We start from the raw sequence: 19556 nt of genomic DNA, 5'->3' as shown, positions 1-19556 counted from the left end.
CCAGTTTTTCTCCCCTAGCTTCATTCATCTTGTGTCTTCCAAAACATTATAGGCTGCCTTATTTCTGAGTCAATCTCAGTATGAGCCACAATGACCTCACTCATCACAACTTAAGGTACACCAACAAGTCTCATGGCACACATGGAAATGCACTGAGTATACTGTGCAAAGGTGACTCTGCTTAACAGTATTGCTTCTGGCTATTCTTGCTTGCTAGCAAACGTGAAGAAACATGTCCTTAAAAACGACTAAAAATCATTATCATACTAAAGAGACAACTAGAGGAGCTTCAAGCACATTCGAACCACACAGCTTCTTCCCAGGAGAAAGAGAAGCGATCTCTCCCTCCCTTCTCCTGGAGAACTCTGCTGCAGTGGGTGTGCCATTCCCACCTGCAGAAAACAAAAGAATTGCTTTTAAGCCTGACAACTGAGGAGCTTATTCATGAACAGATCTGCTACTGGGAAGGGCTCCCGCTTGATGCTGGAAACTGCTCTTTCCAACCAGCAGATTTGCTCTGCAGGTGATGCATCGACTGGGACAGATCTATTTCAGGAGGAAGACTAGGGAGTCCTCTCTGCTCAGAGCTACTGAAGCATCAGACAGAGCCGCTTATCCACTTGAAATGTGTGTTTCTCAGTTAGCACCTCTGATAGTTACAGCAGATCTGTGTCTTCAATCAGGAACACTTCCGGTGACCTTCATAAGGCCTATACAGACATCACCGGGAACTTCCTAGGGACAAAACCAAGATCAGCAGCTTCATCTCAGATGTTGTGCAATTAGGGTGAGCCATACCTAGTACACCATCATGGGAATAAAACTGGTCAGAAACAAAGCACTCTGTTAGAAACTTCAGGAAACCAAACTGGGAGACAGCCAGTAAATGCACGGCATTATCTATTCTTACATACTGTCTTTGTGCTTTAGACTTGTAGGGAGAATGACCACATGCTATTAATTCAATATTCTGTCTACGCTATTCTAAAACATTTGTCAAAATGCATATTTTCAGATGACAAACAGGGTTTGTGAAGCTGATGGAAGACTTGCTGGGGTGGGGTAGGAAATCCCGCTTCATTTATGGCAGTAATAAATACAAAGATACACAACACTTTGATGAACACAAAAGTAGTACTGAAAACATCTTGATAATATTAATCACTTAAAGCTTAGAATTTATAACAAACACCGACTGGTGTTTTTATAATGTTTACCTTATAATTTTTTAAAAAGAGAGCGCTTTTGAATCTTTTGTGTGGATGACAATATATAGATCACATCCTGCACACATAAACTGTGAAGACCAACAGTATCAGCATGCTGCTGACCATTCAATTAAAGAAGATGAAGAGAAACTTGAAACTGACCTCTCGAGGACAAATTATTCTCTTGGGACGAGGTGCTTCCTGTTGTAACTGATACACTGTCAAACATAAAAAAACACGTTTGTAATTAGAAGGCTGCAATGAATACTAACATTTGCTTAGATAGGCTTAAAGAAGATGCTTCAAACTAAATTCAAATGAAGGGGAAATAGCTGACTTGCAAGGGGTATTATAGAGTATCACATTTAGAATTCATAGAGAGGACACAGGTACCTTCCTCCACAGTGAATCTTGATATCCTCATCAATTTTCCTCCTCACCTCTGCTGTCTAAAAGGCTGCCTACTTTTTGGTTGGTTGGTTCATGTGTTGTTAGTACAATTATCCATTTAAAATAACAGAAATTATAATGAATGGTTTAAGATTTTAAAACTTCTTGGAGAAGAGGGAGAGGGTGCTCTGTGAATTCTCAGGCATCTAGGTAAAAAGGTAAAGGACCCAGTTAAGTCCAGTCAAAGGTGACTATGGGGTTGCAGCGCTCATCTCGCTTTCAGGCTGAGGGAGCTGGCGTTTGTCAGTAGACAGCTTTCCGGGTCATGTAGCCAGCATGACTAAACTGCTTCTGGCACAATGGAACACTGTAACGGAAGGCAGAGTGCATGGAAACGCTGTTTATCTTCCTGCCACTGCGGTACCTATTTATCTACTTGCACTGGCATGCTTTCAAACTGCTGGGTTGGCAGGAGCTGGGACAGAGGAATGGAAGCTCACCCCGCCATGCAGATTCGAACCGCCGACCTTCTGATTGGCAAGCCCAAGAGGCTCAGTGGTTTAGACCACAGCGCCATCCGCGTCTAGTCAATCAGTGCTCTGTACAGCTACTTTTGCATAAAACTGGCAGAAGTTCTTCCCATGAGGCTGCTCCTCAAGTGAAAATAGCCATGCATGTGACAACAATATGACAAATGAGTTTCCCCAAATGGGGGTGATTTCTGTTTTTATGCACATCTTTTCTACACATGGAAACGTGGAAATTAGTTAGAGAAACGTAAGCCTATCTTTCAAAATTGCTACACATTTTAGATTTGCTATTGGTACTAGCACCATCCATTCCAACAAATCTATTGACCAAAATTTTATATGTAGACTTCTGCTTGCCATAGCGGAAACTTGTGAGGTGTTGGCTTGCAAGGCTTCCGCTGTGCTGAACACACCACATCATGTGGCGTTGCCTTTAAATGCCCATGGCAGGGTTCATATTAATGACTGGGGTGGATCTACACACAAAGAAAAAAACGCTATGGAAAATCGCATAGAGATGTTTTTTGCTCTCTAGCGCCGTCTGGTGTTGCATGTTTATAACACATTCAAAACACTGTTTTTTTACTAATCCAACTGAGTCTTAGGTGTGTATGTACTTGTGTATTGTTTGCAAGCCCAGGTGCAGGGAGAACGTGGCTGGTGAAACCTGAAGAAAGAAGTGAGGTGCCATTCCTGTTGCATTAGCACTGACCTATCTCTGATAATCCTAAAAAGCATAATGGTTAATCAAAAATGCTATAGCTTACTGCTGGGAGTCAAGTTTGCCTAGTCTTCCTAACTGTAGCTATCCCACCTAATTCTGTGGAATTCGAAGGTGATGTTAAATTGATTAGATCAGGCTGCTTCTGGTCTATACAATTTCATATGTGGACACCTATCTATCTTTTCATTTATTTGTAATGGGCATTATCCAACTAGTACCCACAACATTGCCCGAATGTACTCTTGCAAATGGATGTGACTCTACTTCTGCGAAATTTCCCGCGATACGGCTTTGAAGTGCCACAAAATCCTGCGAAACCAGTTTGTGCAGAGACTGCAATGGGCCACACAGCGGGACGCACAAAATAAAGATCTGCTCCATGGGAAGTAGCAGCTGTACGTTGCCCTGTGCAAGTCTCTTTGAAGGCCCTGCCTTGCCACATTCTTTTGCTTTCTTTCCAGTCGGCAGTCACCACTTGAGACAAAAATGCTTGGCTGCAGGTAAAACTTAAATAAAAACAGCGGAAGGACCGGGTAGCTTGGGGGGTAGAGCATCTGCTTTGCATACATAGAGAAGGTTCTTCATTCAATTCCCATCATGTCCAGTTAGGGCTGGAAATGTCCACTGCCTGAAACCCTGCAGGGCCACTGCCAGCCAGAGAAGACATTATTGGACTACATGGACCGATGATCGGACTCAGTATAAAGCAGCTTCCTATGTTCCTAACATGTTTGTTGTTGTGGTTTAGTCGTTCAGTCATGTCCGACTCTTCATGACCCCATGGACCAGAGCACGCCAGGCATTCCTGTCTTCCACTGCCTCCCGCAGTTTAGTCAAACTCATCCTGGTAGCTTCGAGAACACTGTCCAACCATCTCGTCCTCTGTTGTCCCCTTCTCCTTGTGCCCTCCATCTTTCCCAACATCAGGGTCTTTTCCAGGGAGTCTTCTCTTCTCATGAGGTGGCCAAAGTATTGGAGCCTCAGCTTCACGATCTGTCCTTTCAGTGAGCACTCAGGGCAGATTTCCTTAAGAATGGAGAGGTTTGATCTTCTTGCAGTCCATAGGTCTCTCAAGAGTCTCCTCCAGCACCATAATTCAAAAGCATCAATTCTTTGGCGATCAGCCTTCTTTATGGTCCAGCTCTCACTTCCATACATCACTACTGGGAAAACCATAGCTTTAACTATACGGACCTAACATGTAGGAAGCAGGTAAAACTAAAGGAAGTAAAATATATTATAATATACATGTCCTGTACTTAAAAAAAGAAAAAGACAGAGACACACACCCCAGCAACCCCTTTTTCAGCTTAGTTCCATCAGTATTCTAATACACATACAGAATAAGGAATATCGGTGTGGACAGGCGTACAATAGTATATTCTATTACCGTATTGTACTACTAATACATACTAGTTGCCTATAGCGATAACAAGACACGTATTCTAAAAGCTGTTTAATACTTTTACAACCCTGTATTCTTCTCCCTACATCCTTCGCTTACTTTTCAGTTCCTTTCCCCCCTTGCTCTCCCAGAGCTATTTACAGCTTCTGCTCTAACGATCTTATGTCAGTAAGTGAGCTGGTCAGTAATAAGGCAAGTAAATGAAATACATTAGAAAATTACTTTAGTCAGCAAAGATTTTTAAGCATTATGGAAGAAGCAGGTCTTCAGGGAATATACAAGTGAGAAAAGGGGTAGCTTTCTCTGCAGCCCAGACAAGTCTACAATTTATTTCAAATGTGGGCATTCTGTATACAAGCATATTACCATATTTGTAGTCAACTTCTGATCCAGTAGGAGCAGACTAAAACTTACAAATGTTTGTGGTCAGCATCATGGCAACAGAGACAGATGCATGCTTAGCATTTATATGTTTCCCCATTAAATTCCTGAAGTGTTTCACTAACACTGTATTGCAAGTCTGGCATCTAATGACTGTATGAATCATGATTTGAACTAGAGATTTCAAGCTCATAAGCACATGCCCTTAAGCAGCAAACCATAGCACAATGCAATAGAAGTGAGCTGTAGGGTTTAGTTACAAGTGGAAAAGGTCAATTTTCTAGTAATTGCATTGAATTTCATAACTGGTGTGGTGGTGGTGCAGAGTAGCCAAGCTGGCGGTTCTTATTCCCCAGCTAAGTATGAGCAGAGCATAAATCACTCCAGAATTTCAGGCATGGCTTACAATGGGCTTGGTGTGGCATCACCTGAACTTAGGCAGGTAAGAAGATAGCATTAGGAAAGCCTAATGGCAGCGAAGGCTTAATTTTAAAGCAGCCATTGTTGCTGGGAAACCTGGTAATTGTACAATTTCATTTGGTTCAATGGACTGCAGGATGCTCCACTGCTGTTGAAAGTCTGGGAATGGTAGTATGAAATGAACACTGTCACCAGCCTTCAGTGCAACCACAGCTTTCCTTTCAAGGTATGTTTGAGAAGAGGTAAAAGGCAAAGGACCTCTGGACAGTTAAGTCCAGTCAAAGGTGACTATGGGGTTATGGCACTCATCTCACTTTTCAGGCCAAGAGAGCAGTCGTCTGTCTTCAGACAATTTTCTAGACCATGTGGCCAGCATGACTAAACCACTTCTGGCACCATGGAACACCGTGATGGAAAACAGAGTGCACAGAAACGCTGTTTACCTTCCTACCGCAGTGATACCTATTTATCTATTTGCGCTGATATGCTTTCAAATTGCTAGGTTGGCAGAAGCTGGGGCAGAGCAACGGGAGCTCTGTGGGTTCAAACCACCGACCTTCTGATCGGCAAGCACAAACAGGCTCAGTGGTTTAGACCACAACGCCACACGTTTCCCAGTTTGAGAAGAGGGGAACAGCAACAGCAGGTTTAATTCTCCCAAGCACTATTCCCAAGAACTAACTCTTGAGAAAACCCTGAACTTTCTCCAGGTGTTTTCTGAGAATGCTTTGAAAAACCGAGCCAATTATGAATCAAACTGGAGGGAGCTTGCACATCCCTAATTAAGTGAGTCAAAAACAGGAAATGATCAGCATGAGGTGTGTTATTGCTGTACGCTGCAGTCAAGTCTTTTGGCTAGCCTGAGGGCCAAACAACTCATTGCACACCAATACGTGTACAGAAGAACCCAGATGTCATTTTAAAAAACACAGTTTTCGGAGAATAAGATTTGGAGCAGTAAAGCAAGTGAAAGGGAATGTGTTAGTCTTCCCTTGCTCATCATTCCTCTGCTCCAAATTGTCCTGGCAGTGAATTTTCACACACCAATGGGGTTCAAGTGATTTGAATCCCAATGGGGAAAAGGCCCTTCACAAAGAGCCACAGAACAGGGAAGGGCTATGCACATCTTTTGTCACCATTCTAAACTCCCTTTTATAATGCATGTTCAATGTGTAGCAAGCCTCTGATAGGGCGCACTGACACAAACATGCAGTGAACAACATGCTATACCCATTCACGTGACAGCAGTTGCTTTAAAGAAAGGAAATCTAGCAAGCTGGTAGAGGCAGCCTGATACCAGCTTGGTCATTCGATAAGAGCCAAGTTGCTCAGACTGGAGCAGTGATGTTGCTGAGTTTGGAAATGACCACCTGTCACTACAGAAACAATGAATGACTTCACATTATGGCTAGGGGCACCATAATCTCAGGACATTACAAACTGAATCAATTCCCCTTTAGCTTGAATGGCAACAACACCCAAGGAAGGGGAGATGCAAAAAAGAGGGTTGCTCCTTGGTAAATTGTATGCATGGCCAACTAAATATCTGGCCTGTGGTCCCTTTACGAGAAACAGTTATGATGCAGGGGGCAACTTCTGGAGAGCTGGCTCTGAGGTATGACCGGAGAAGTTTGTTACTACCTTATGCAGGCTCTCAAGCCACTTCAAAAATCAATTTTGTTCTACCACTAGCTCAGCTTGTAGTGAGTTCCTATATAAATGGCAGAATACAACACGGTGTCAGAAGATTGATGGGCCATGACCATCACGCAGAGCAATGTAAGAAATGTGCAACACAGATGGCCTTACTGAGAAGAAGCTCAGTGCAAAGAATCCTGAAAATGTAGCTTACCAGTTTCATCACTTTCCAAGGCATTTGGAGACTTGGCAGAAGTCCTGCACGTAGGCACAAAAACTCTAAAGGCACTAGTATAGGGTGGGAGAGACCTGTCTTGGCACCAGCACACAGCATCACAAGCCAGCAGTGCAATGTGCCTGCTAAACAAACTAATGCAACCTCAGGCTACGTTAGCAGAAGCACGGTGCCCAGATCATGGAAAACAATAGTTCCACTCTATTTGCATTAGTCAAGCCACATCTGGAGTACTGAGCCCAATTCTGGGCACCAATCGCACTAGGAAGAACATAGACAAAGTGGGATGGGCCCAGAGAAGGGCAACCAGGATGGAGGAACTAAATCTTAGGTGGAACAGTTCAAAGATCTGGGGACGTTTAGCCTGGAAAGAACAGATTATGGGGAGACATGATGGCATTCAAATACCTGAAAGGCTGTTATGCATAAAAGGTGGTGGTGGTGGTGGTGGTGGTGGTGGTGGTGGTGGTGGTTGTTGTTGTTGTTGTTGTTGTTGTTGTTGTTGTTGTTGTTGCTGTTGCTGTTGCTGTTGCTGCTGCTGCTGCTGCTGCTGCTGCTGCTGCTGTTGTGTTGTTGCAATTTATTACCTACCCTGAGGTCCCAGGGCAGGTTACAACCATTAAAACACAACATTAAAAATAGTGCAAAGCACTACTAAAATTAAAGAAATAAGGCGGGCCCTAGAAAGGTACATCTCAAGTGCCAAAAGCTGGCTAGTTCTCTGTTACTCCCATATGGCTAATTGAAGGATTGCATTTCCTCATACAAAGCTGCCTGGGCTATGAGTTCTTTAGGGAAGCTCTTCTCTTGGTCCCACCACCCATATAGGCACGCTTGGTAGGGACATGGGAGAAGGCCTCCTTGGCAGCTGCTCCCAGACTTTGGAACTCCATCCCTGGAGAAGCTAGACTGGCCTCCTTCTTGTCTTTTCACTGGCAGATGAATATTTTCCTGTTCCAACAGGCTTTTCGAAATTGACTGTTTTAATGAGGAGGCTATTGCTGTACTGTTTTCGTTGTGATTCTATGCTTTTAATAGAACATGTGTGTGTGTGTGTGTGTGTGTGTGTGTGTGTGTGTGTGTGTGTGTGTAGATAGCTATATATAGAGATAGAGATATGTGTAGTGCCTAATTTTTTAAAAACCTAGGGGTTGTTTTAGCTGTTCTTATTTTATCTGCAAGCTGCCTTCAGTCCCTGCCAAGGGAAAAGGTAGAGAATGAATGAATGAATGAATGAATGAATGAATGAATGAATAAGTCTTTGGAGGGTGGTCAGGACTAGAACTACTGAGTGAATATTGCATGGAAGCAGATTTCAGGGAAACGTTAAAATTAACTTCTTAATGGTAACAGCTGATTGTCCGAGCAACACTTGCAAAGTGGTGGGCTCTTTCTGTGCAGAGGTTGTGCAGCTGTCCACCAAGAATGCCATAATTGCATCCTTCACTGCAGATCTTGCATGAAGCAAAGGCTTGGACTAGAAGACCTCCATGGTCCCTTCCAACTTTTACGATTCTACAATTCTGCATGGTATTTCAGCTAGGAACTCCTTGTGGATAAAGCTTTGCATCTAATTTAAGTTTTTTAAAAAGCAACCCTTTCCTTCATGCCTCTCCCCCTATCTGTTGCTTCTGGAAGGTTAGTTTCAAGGAAAGGGAAGGAGAAAGGCATACTGAATGGTTGTGATTTCTGTGAGCCCCCAGATAACATTCAGAAAGAACCATTACAAAGTGAGTCTCAGGGAACTGAGCCATCTCTAATGAGGTGAAATGCAACTGATTGGTCTTCTGCGTCACCTGACAATTATGGAAGGGTAAGTCTCTGTAACTCATTGCGGCTAACAGCATTGTTGGTGTCTAACTGATTTTATATGTTTTAACTGTACTTTTTTAGTACTGCCATGTTTGCTGTATTAGCTTTTGAATTGTGGTGCTGGAGGAGACTCTTGAGAGTCCCATAGACTGCAAGAAGATCAAACCTCTCCATTCTTAAGGAAATCAGCCCTGAGTGCTCCCTGGAAGGACAAATCCTGAAGCTGAGGTTTGTGGGTAAGCTGTTGGGTAAGATTGAGGGCACAAGGAGAAGGGGACGACAGAAGACGAGATGGTTGGACAGTGTTATAGAAGCGACCAACATGAATTTGGCGAAACTCCGGGAGGCAGTGGAAGACAGGAATGCCTGGCGTGCTCTGGTCCATGGGGTCACAAAGAGTCAGACACGACTAAACAACTAAACAACAACAATGTTTGCTGTCCTGGGTTCCTTTGGAGGAAGAGCAACATAAAACAACAACAACCATCACAGCAGATAGCAGCCCAGTAGAAACAGTGGCTCAGAGCCTAAGACAGTTGTGTCTAGCTGCCAGAGTTCCCAATTTGAGACCAATGGCACTTTACCATATAGTCTCAGTCCGCTCTCAGACTGGTCTCCAGCCCAACAATCTGTGTTTGCAATGTCACTGTACATGAGAAATAATGTAAAAACAACATGGCATCTGAACTAGGGCTCAAGGGTAGCATGTGTGGGTGACAATAGTATTTGTAGATTAGAGGCAAATCCAACAAGCTCTAAAGCTGACAGGCATGGCATCTGGATTCAGTCTTTGAAAACTTATCCTGTATATTCCATGCTTTCAAATTCTTCATTTTGAATGTGGCTTTCTCCAGCACTAAATATATGATTGACATCCTATTCAATATTCCTTTGGAAGTGGGAGTAAAACAACAACCAGGTTCCCAGAAACTTGTCTTGAATTAATGGTCCAACTACAACCAAAGTTAAGAAAAACATGAAGGCCCGCTGCAGTTTTTGCCTTGCCACATGGTAAAATGAATGAGGCTTACACACACACACACACACACACACACACACACACACAAAATAAATTCTTGACAACAGATTGGCAGCATCCTTTTTCTGTTTCAGCAGTACATATAATTAAAACATATACACCATGTGATCTCCTAAGTCTCTAATGACAGACTGTTGTGTTAGCAAGAACAATAAAACGAGCTTTTAAGGGCTGTTCTTAGAATCATGCCAGGACCTGCCCTTGGAATAAATCTCTCTTTTTTTTTCTCTGCCTGCACTCCTGCGCCAGGGATTTTGTGCTGCACCTTTAGTCAATCAACACACTCTTTGTCACATCTGTTGGTTCCATTTCTGTTTCTCTGACTTTTATGTCCAGTTAATAAGCACCTACGTAATGGCAGTGGCTTAGACAGGTCACCCCACCCATTTCAAAGCAGCTATTCCAAAACTGATGTTTCTTGGCTTTGGCAGGTGGTTAGCAAATGTGGAGCAAGAAGAAATCCCAGCAACCATGTGCAATGCAATCCTACAAATGTCCACCTGGATGCAATGGGACTTATTCTCAGGTAAGTGTATATAAGATTGTTGCTCTATTCTAATTTCATGCCACAAGGCAAGCAACCTTATACTTAGAAATCCCTTACAGATGCCTTTCTAGTCTCTTAAAACCCACTGATGATTCTTCCACGCCTTCTCTAGATAGCTTTTAACCTTACTAAAATTGTTATTTTAAAAAGATAAATTTGACTTGGAACTTAAGCATCTGCTCCCACGGTTCCTCTTATCAATGCTCATTTCCTTTAGGTTCCTCAAATCATACACAATGCCCTTCCAAAGTCTCCCATGTTAGTTCCCCTGCCCTCCTCCCACCCCCAAATTCCAGTTTCTGATACTCACGGTATGATTTCCATATTGGGGGCTGATACTCTTCGGCATCTAAAATAGTGACAAAAGAAAAAAGCAGTCAACCAAAAGCTCAGTGAACCATTTGGCATGTAACTCCTATACAGAACTGAAGAGTACTAGACGTTACCATTGAATTTAGCGTAATATATGATATCCCCTCCCCGCAATATTTGTCATTTCATAGGAGTTGTGTAGGTACCCTGTCACAGATGCAAACCAATGCAAACATCCACAGGGGACTGTAAATCCACTGCTGCAACTGGAGCTGCAAGGACAACACAGATAATAATAATAAGTATTATTATTATTATTATTATTATTATTATTATTAATACCCCGCCCATCTGGCTCGGCTTCCCCAGCCACTCTGGGCGGCATTCAACAAAATATTCAAATACAGTAATGCATCAAACATTAAAAGCTTCCCTAAACAGGGCTGCCTTCAGATGTCTTCTAAAAGTCTGGTAGTTGTTGTTCTCTTTGACATTTGGTGGGAGGGCATTCCACAGGGCGGGTGCCACTACCAAGAAGGCCCTCTGCCTGGTTCCCTGTAATAAGAAATTTAACTGGGAGAGGATCCCGTGCGTCAGAGTATGAAACCTACACCTCCTCCGTCCATTTCCCCCATGTGTCCAAGGAAAGGAACAGGGTGGAGAGCATGAAGCCCCATGGATACAGAGAAACTACCCTGCAAAATAGAGGAAACAGTATACTGGCTGAACAACCCTCCAATACACAGCAGGTAGTAGCAGTGCCCCTTCTCACAATGTAATGATGCAGGTTCTTGTGAGGGTTCCCTGTGGGCCACAAATCCTGAAATCGTTTGGGGTTTTTTTAACCAGGGCATACTCCATGATATACCTGTGAAGTACAACTACCTTTGTAGACAAACACCAAACACTTTATTTTACCTATTGACTCTGTTATTATTCGGAATATGTGAGTCGACATATATGGAGCAGAAAGGAAGTCACAGGCAAAATACCAATACCTACAGTATTGTACCTATAGCAGATGAGCATGCCTTGTTTTGATGACCACATCCTGTCCATGAACCCAAGGTCATAGACATCAGGGGGAAGGTGGGAGAGGCCACGAAACGTGGATTGGAAGAACATTTAAACTTCTGTAGCTGCTCACATTTACACTCATGCATAAGCACCCAGTTTACTTTGCTTCAGCAAAGGTGGCCATTTATTTCTGCTACGGCATCCTACAGGCTGCTTTTGCAACGTGTATCATTATAATGATAAATACAATGACCGAGTAGACTGTATCATTAATCTAGAAACAATATGCAGGTTAATTAAAACAATCTGATGTTTTCTATTCCTATGCTACTTATGGTAATGAAAAATCCAAGCACATTTCCTGAGCTCACACGTATTTGTGCATTATATATACCTACATACACAGTGGGTATGCCGTGCAAGTGATTAACTGCAGTGTGCTTTTAAAAATGAGACTATGCATTTGAGGCAATAAACTCTAGCAATATATAGATACATTTATCATCTACTCCTCCACACAATTCTCCAACCACTTAACTCTCAAAACAATCACTTTAACACTAGACCGCTCTGGCTGAGGCTTTCTTCATTTCTTATAGCCAATGTCTAACATAATTCTGTTTCCCTAATATTGGGATGTATCATTAATTTGCAAAATGGATATACTTAAAATAAATGCAGAGTTAACCATATTTCATCAATAATTCTAAATGCTATATACTGCAAGCTTGATTGCATCTGGCGTTGCTACTGTTCATTCAACTGATCTTACGTTTATCATTATGGCTTCTTTCTATACAAATAAGCTGTTTCACAGCAATGTTTAATACCGTTTGTTGCATCTATCCTTCAAAGTAAGGACGGATGGCCAGAAATGACTTTTCCCCCGCCCTCCTAATACCCAAGTCTGTGGCATTGGATGCTTATTAAATTATCTTATTAACATCAGCTTTGATCATAGTAACTAGATAATCCAGTACCGGTATGTAAAGACAAATGCGCTGACACATTGTAGAAGTAAAACACTTGTTTTCCGTTGCAGTACTCCTGCTTGATCCACACTTTCATTTGCAATCTTACTTCAGGAAACAAGCCAAGTACAATGTTATTATGAAGCCGAAAGAGGTTGCCTTTATAAGCTAATGAGCATTAAAAGGAAGACGGAATTTTATGAGACTCTCACATTCATATTAAAGTAAACATGTGGGAAACTAATTAAAAAAAGGGCTGGTTTGATGAGCAAATGGCTGGAAGAGTTTTATCTGTATTTTCATATTCTGCTGCAACAGAAAATCAAGACTATTGGAAAGCTACGTTTGTGAAGATTTGCAACTGCGACACGAATAAACTTTCTGTAAAGCAAAAAACAGAACTGCGCATACATAGCTGATACTAAGATGGGAATAGTGACAAATGACACAACTTAATTCTGTTACTAGCCTGTTATGATATATTATTTTTATTATCGTAAGCAGCCTTGAGAATGCTTAGAATGAAGGGCAGCACAGAAAACTGCTCCATGTCACTGCCATTGACGCCAAGAGTTGGGAGTACCAGTAGTAATGAACACATCAGACAAAGGGTGGCATCTGAGAGTGCTCTTACTTGGAACCTGAACTTACTTCAGAGGAAGCACGAATAGGCTATAAGGGTTGATAAATGTGCAGCATGTGTGAATGCTGAGTGCAAGTGATATGTAAATGACACACGCTTGGACTACTGCAATGCTCTCTGCGTGGGGCTACCTTTGAAGGTGACCCGGAAACTACAACTAATCCAGAATGTGGCAGCTAAGCTGGTGACTGGGAGTGGCCGCCGAGACCATGTAACACCAGTCCTGAAAGACCTACACTGGCTCCTAGTACGTTTCGGATTACAGTTCAAAGTGTTGGTGCTGACCTTTAAAGTCCTAAACGGCCTTGGCCCAGTATACCTGAAGGAGCATCTCCACCCCCATCGTCCAGCCCTGACACTGGGGTCCAGCTCTGAGGGCATTTGGCGGTTCCCTCACTGAGAGAAGTGAGGTTACAGGGAACAAGGCAGAGGGCCTTCTCGGTAGTGGCGCCCGCCCTGTGGAACACCCTCCCATCTGATGTCAAGGAAATAAACAACTATCTGACTTTTAGAAGACATCTGAAGGCAGCCCCGTTTAGGGAAGTTTTTAATGTTTGATGTTTAATTGTATTTTTAATATTCTGTTGGAAACCGCCCAGAGTGGCTGGGGAAACCCAGCCAGGTGGGAGGGGTATAAACAATAAATTGATGATGATGATGATGAATGTATGGGCATGCATATGCATCCTTGTTGAAGCTGTCTAATTTTAACATTGCTGGTCTGCCGCTCATTGGCATGCATTCACCATGTGTCTCCAACTGTTCACCTTCACACCTCATGATGTTTAGCACTGCAAACACCAGCATACGCACAGTCCTGATTACTATGTGTATGTGCGTGGAATGGTTTCAGATAAAGTACTAAAGGAAACAAAAACAAAAAAAAAAAAAGCACAGAAATGTCCATAGATACCTGCTTATTATTTCCCATCCACTTCAAAATGCTCTGAATTACCATACAGTGGCATTTGCTTTGAAAGGCAATTATATTCTGAACAATTAAATCATAAGTGAATTGTTTGCTTTACGCTGTGTACTGAACCACTTACCAATTACTGGTGTTTACTATCCCAGTCTGATCGGGACAATCAGTGCAAGACATTAAAAATGGCAACTGCTTTAATCCTTTTGTTTGTGTTAGGCTCTCTCATGTATGCATACATTTTACTATCTTAAATCACCAGAGAGAGAGAGAGAGAGTTGCTATTATGTCTGAAGATTGTTTGGGGTATGCATTTGCTACTCTTTGTTTGTTTGATTACTAGTATTTGAAGTATCGTTTCAGAAAGGTGTTCAAACTTTTCCAAAGGGTAAATAACATCAGATGAAAGGAACATTCTTGAAACATCCTTGGAAAAAGTCAAGCTGCATCCCACTGGAGTACAAAATGAAGAACGCTATAATTAATAATTATAGAGGGAATATAAAATCACTACTTGAACAGCCTATAGGCCCAATAACGTTATTACTTCTGCTGATATATCTTGCTCCCCTTGGAATCTTTTGGTTCCAGGCGGGCTTGAAGAACGGCGGGACAAGAATCTTCTTATCATGCCCTGGTGGAGCCAAAGTCTTTGAGGGAGGGAGAAGTAGGATCTTGATTTCGGGAAGATAGTTGCTTTTCAGCAAGCCAGTTTCTGGGCCATCTGAGAACCTTGGCGGAAGGACAATTTAAAAATGGAATAAACGATATGATAACCTGACCAAGGGAGGAGGAGAAACCATGGACCAGAGAGCAAAAATGTGGTTCAGGCAAGTATGGAGAGCGAAGAAAGGGAATGAGAGAGTTATTAGAGCCGAGGAACCTGGCAAAATAGGCAGGGTGAAGTGAGGAAATTATCGTGACCTGAATACAGTAAAATGCTTTGCTGCCAAAAGTCGGCTAGCAGGAAGGGGAAATTTATACAGGGATAGGACAGGGCACAAATCATCATGGATTGGGATGCAGCAAGGCAAAGAGCCAGTAAAATGACTTGAGTCCAAGGAGGCCAATGGCTTTCCACAAGGATGCAGCTGCTCAGGGTCTTGACTCCAGCCCAGCTCCTGGAATGCCTGAGATTCAAGCCTGTCAGTGGCCGAGGACCTTGGCAAACATCCATGCACACTAAGAGGCTTTATTCATCACTCCGTCTATTTCTGATGTTCATGCTGTTGCTTGGGTAGCCAAAACGCACCACCCATTAGAAAGCGGAAAGTACCAGCAGACTTGGGGAAACACAAAGGTTTGCAGAAGTACAAAAATAAATGGTGGTGGTGGTGGGAACCAAAGAAATGGAGGAAACCCCAAAATATCCAAAAGAGGACTCAGCATGCCCAGTGGCGATAGAATACTGACCAGATCCTGGGGGAATGGAATGGAAAATGGAAAGTGGAAAATGGAGGAACAGGGAGGACTCAACGATGCGACACTTCGATTCAGGACCACCCTATTCGATTCTGTTTCTATTTTCTAGAACTTCCCAGAAACAGTATTTATTTAGTGTGGGCAATGATCCCCTCCCAGTGTATTATTTATGCCCTATATACATAATAGATTCCTATATGGCCTAGGACCCTTGTACCTACGGGACCGCCTCTCCTGGTATGTCCCACAGAGGAACTTACATCTTGAAGGTCCCAGGTCACAGAGAGGTTAGGCTGGCCTCAACCAGAGCCAGGCCTTTTTCGGCTGTGGCTCCAATCTGGTGGAACGCTCTGTCACAAGAGACTAGGGCCCTGCGGGATTTGACATCTTTCCGCAGGGCCTGCAAGACAGAGCTGTTCCACCAGGCCTTTGGCTAAGGCACAGCCTGACTCCCTCCTTTGGCAATCCTCACAGAACTCTAGCCCAATTGGTTGCCATTAATCTGATTGGAGTTAATTTTATAATGAAATGATTTTAGAATGTGTATCATTTTATTGTTGTTAGCCGCTCTGAGCCCGGCTTCGGCTGGGGAGGGAGGGATATAAATAAAATTTTATTATTATTTATTTATTATAGAATTGTAGAGCTGGAAGGGGCCCTGAGGATCATCTAGCCCAACCCCCTTGCACTGCAGAAATGTGCAGCTGTCCCTGACACCCGGAGGGTCCCCTCCCGCTGCAGAAGATAGAACTGAAAGAAACAATCTGCTGTAGTTGATAAAATAGGTTGTTGCCTGTGGCTGGTTGCAGGGTGTGGGTGCCCACAGCAATTTCTCTGCTTTGCAAATGTGGCTATGGGCCTCATTTGGCAACCCTTGGTTTAAATAAAGTATGAGCATTTATTCAAACAACCACACTCCACCTTACTGTAGCAATGTTTTCTGAAGAGCGCTATCTCAAATTGTAAAAAGTCTACATATCTGACTACATAAAATATCAGGCAGAACAGCTTACATGAAACAAATTGAACAGAGGAAGGTTCATGGATGTTTTGTACTTCTTCTTTTTTTAAATAGTTTTAATTGATTTGTACATGTTTATCTTCATCACAATAGCATCATCTCGAATATAAACACAAAACCAAATAACCCCCTCCCCACTACAACTTCCCTCAACTTCCTCTTCTGGTTTGTTGCATAATAGTTTCCCCTGCTTTTTGGTTATATCTTAATATTGTATTCCCTAAATTAGATCCTTTCTTTATTTTGTTTGGTAATTGTCTGGCCACATAAAATATCAGGCAGAACAGCTTACATCAGTGATGGCCAAACTCGGCCCTCCAGATGTTTTGGGACTAAAATTCCCATCATCTCTGACCACTGGTCCTGTTGGCTAGGGATCATGGGAGTTGTAGTCCTCAAACAGCTGGAGGGCCAAGTTTGGCCATCACTGGCTTACATGAAACAAATTGAACAGGGGAAGGTTTGTGGATGTTTTGTACTTCTAAAGTGGGTTTTCCTTCTGGGGTGGGGAGTATGTGCATAGCAAAAGTGCTCTCATATCTCAAATCCTGGCAGTGATGCTTCTCCAGTAACTTGTGTTTAGGTAGCAGCAGAACTTCACGACAAGTGTACTTCCAGTCCTGAAGAGCCGGTACTTTAGGTCATATTTTTCCCCAATGCATCTTTGTTGTTACAGTGACACAGCAATGTGGTCAAATCTGATTGGCTATGTGCATGACATCATTTGTAGAAAGACAAAGATGCACCCAAGTAGTAGCCAACTGGGGCAGTGAACAATGAGCTTGCATGAATAGAGATCTTCTCCCCCTTGTTTTCATACCAAAGCTTCGTTTTTCGTGCCAAACACGTTAGCCTCCAAACATTTGGCACCACTCAACCATAGGACAGAAAGAGGAAAACCAAACTCCGTAACACTTTGAAATTATTGTGCTAACCTTCCCTCCAAAAGTATGAACTTTGTGACAATTGAAATTGACAAACCACTGAGCAAGAAATGCTATGAAAATATATTCATAATTCATTGTCAAGCACGGCTGATTTTTCACAGCTAAGAGCAACCAGTCTCTATAGCATATACATGCTGCTAATAGTTTTTAATGCAAAAATCAGAATTATAATATATCTTATTCTATTAATTCATTTTAATATACAAGTTAATTTAATAAAAAAAGGTTATGAACAAATTATATTGTGTTTGCCGTCTGCTAATCCCACAGGAAGATATGAGGAATCTGCACCCTAATGGGCTCTGAGCTTATCGTAAGATGATATAAAAATTCCTGCTTAATCTTGTGATTAGGATTTCACAAAATCTCAAAATATTATATGGAATAAAATGAATACATTTAGTAAACTTTGCTCTTATTTACTGTATGAAATGTGGTTTGAATTAAAAAGGAAGAATTCCTGAAAAGTATTCCAAACTGAACACAACTTCTCTCCCAATGTTCACATTCAGATGTACAGAATGTGTACAGAATCATCCTGAGAATTAGAGCGTAAGTTAGAATTTGTTTAAGTATACCTTACAGTTTACACATGGTTCAATCCACCTATCAATTAGAAATTAGAAATTGGGGCCAAATCTACAGGCTTCAAAAGTAAATGTGGAACCACAAATACAACTATTGTATAATTTCCAGGAAACTCCATGCTTTCACATTTTTAGAGTGCCCTAGCAGCAACTGACCAAAAATGATCACAGGGAATATTGCAATTAGAAATGCTGTTGCAGGAATGGTTCCAGTTTCTGCAACGTAGTCATAAGTTAACAAAATGTCCATTTATTTGCCTAAGGGAAATTGATATGTTCCCTGAAAACTTATTAACCTTTAGCAAAATCCAAACCACTGCTTTCGCTCACTCAATTGTGCCTGACACATGTCATTTTATAATCTCTGTCACGGGGAACATGTTCACTTCTCCCACTAGTCAAGGGTAAATGAGGTGATCCAATCCTGTTCCTGTAAGTGACTGTGAAAAGCAATGCACAGCCTTGGAAAACCCTGACCTGAATAGCTCTTACACTCAATCTTACCTAAATGTACAGCAGGTTTATTCACTAGCAATTTGCAAATATAATGAAATGCATTCAACTTGGAGAAAAGAAACTGGGCCGCCGTATTCAGCACACTACAAACAAACAGGAGCTAAAAGAGAAAAAAAGGAGGGAACTCAACTCACGAGAAATCAGCCATACAATGATCAACATTCTATACTCAAAACAACCCTTCTACAAGTATGGAGTGAAAAACTCTTTTGGCAAACAGGTGTAGGAAAAAATCACCCAAAACAAGAATACACTGCATCACCAAAAAAGACAACAACATAACATTCTCCTCCATAGAAATAATCTCAGAATTTATGGAATTTTACTCCAACCTATACACTTCCCACAACCCACCAGAGGAGGAAATAAAAAATTCCTAGCAGGACTGACCATGCCAACCTTAACTGATGAAGAAGATTCATGGACAGCCCTATTACACCAGAGGAAATAGATACTGTCCTCATAAACCTGAAACGACTCAAAGCCCCAGGCCCAGAAGGCTTTACAGCAGAATTCTATAAGCAATTCAAAAAACCCCTGACGCCCTACATGACCTGCCTATTTAACAGCATCATAAAAGGGGGCCCCATTCATAAAACCTGTATCTCCTCCAAAATAGTCTCTATTCCAAAACCACTCAAAGACAGCCTCAAAGTAGAATCATACCACCCGATCTCATTAATAAACCAAGACTACAAGATATTCACATTAATCTTGGCTAATTGCCTAAAAAAATTCCTAAGCAAATTAATAGCCCCAGACCAGACTTGCTTTGTCCCTAGCTGCAATATAACAGATCCCATTAGAAAATTACTAAATCTGATCGAACACACTATGGCAACTAACCTCCCACTGACATTTAAGTCCCT

At 42.1% G+C, this 19556-nt stretch overlaps 1 protein-coding gene across 2 annotated transcripts in view; it reads right to left on the bottom strand.

Annotated features, from left to right (window-relative positions):
* The window catches only part of CHN2 (chimerin 2), a 149294-nt gene that overhangs the window by 85080 nt on the left and 44658 nt on the right, over positions 1–19556 (bottom strand). The window contains exons 2-3 of one of the 2 annotated variants that reach the window (XM_081882267.1): positions 10640–10678; positions 1371–1426 (exon numbers count right to left, since the gene is read on the bottom strand). In XM_081882267.1, the coding sequence (XP_081738393.1) occupies positions 1371–1426; positions 10640–10678 (95 nt within the window). Of the gene's footprint in view, positions 1–1370; positions 1427–3070; positions 3545–10639; positions 10679–19556 lie in introns of those variants that run through there. The other variant, XM_081882268.1, reaches the window with a different exon arrangement.

Source organism: Podarcis erhardii (assembly GCF_964252035.2).
Source record: "Podarcis erhardii genome assembly, chromosome: 12".
Lineage (NCBI taxonomy): Eukaryota > Metazoa > Chordata > Lepidosauria > Squamata > Lacertidae > Podarcis > Podarcis erhardii.
This window is presented reverse-complemented; position numbering and strand designations above follow the sequence as displayed.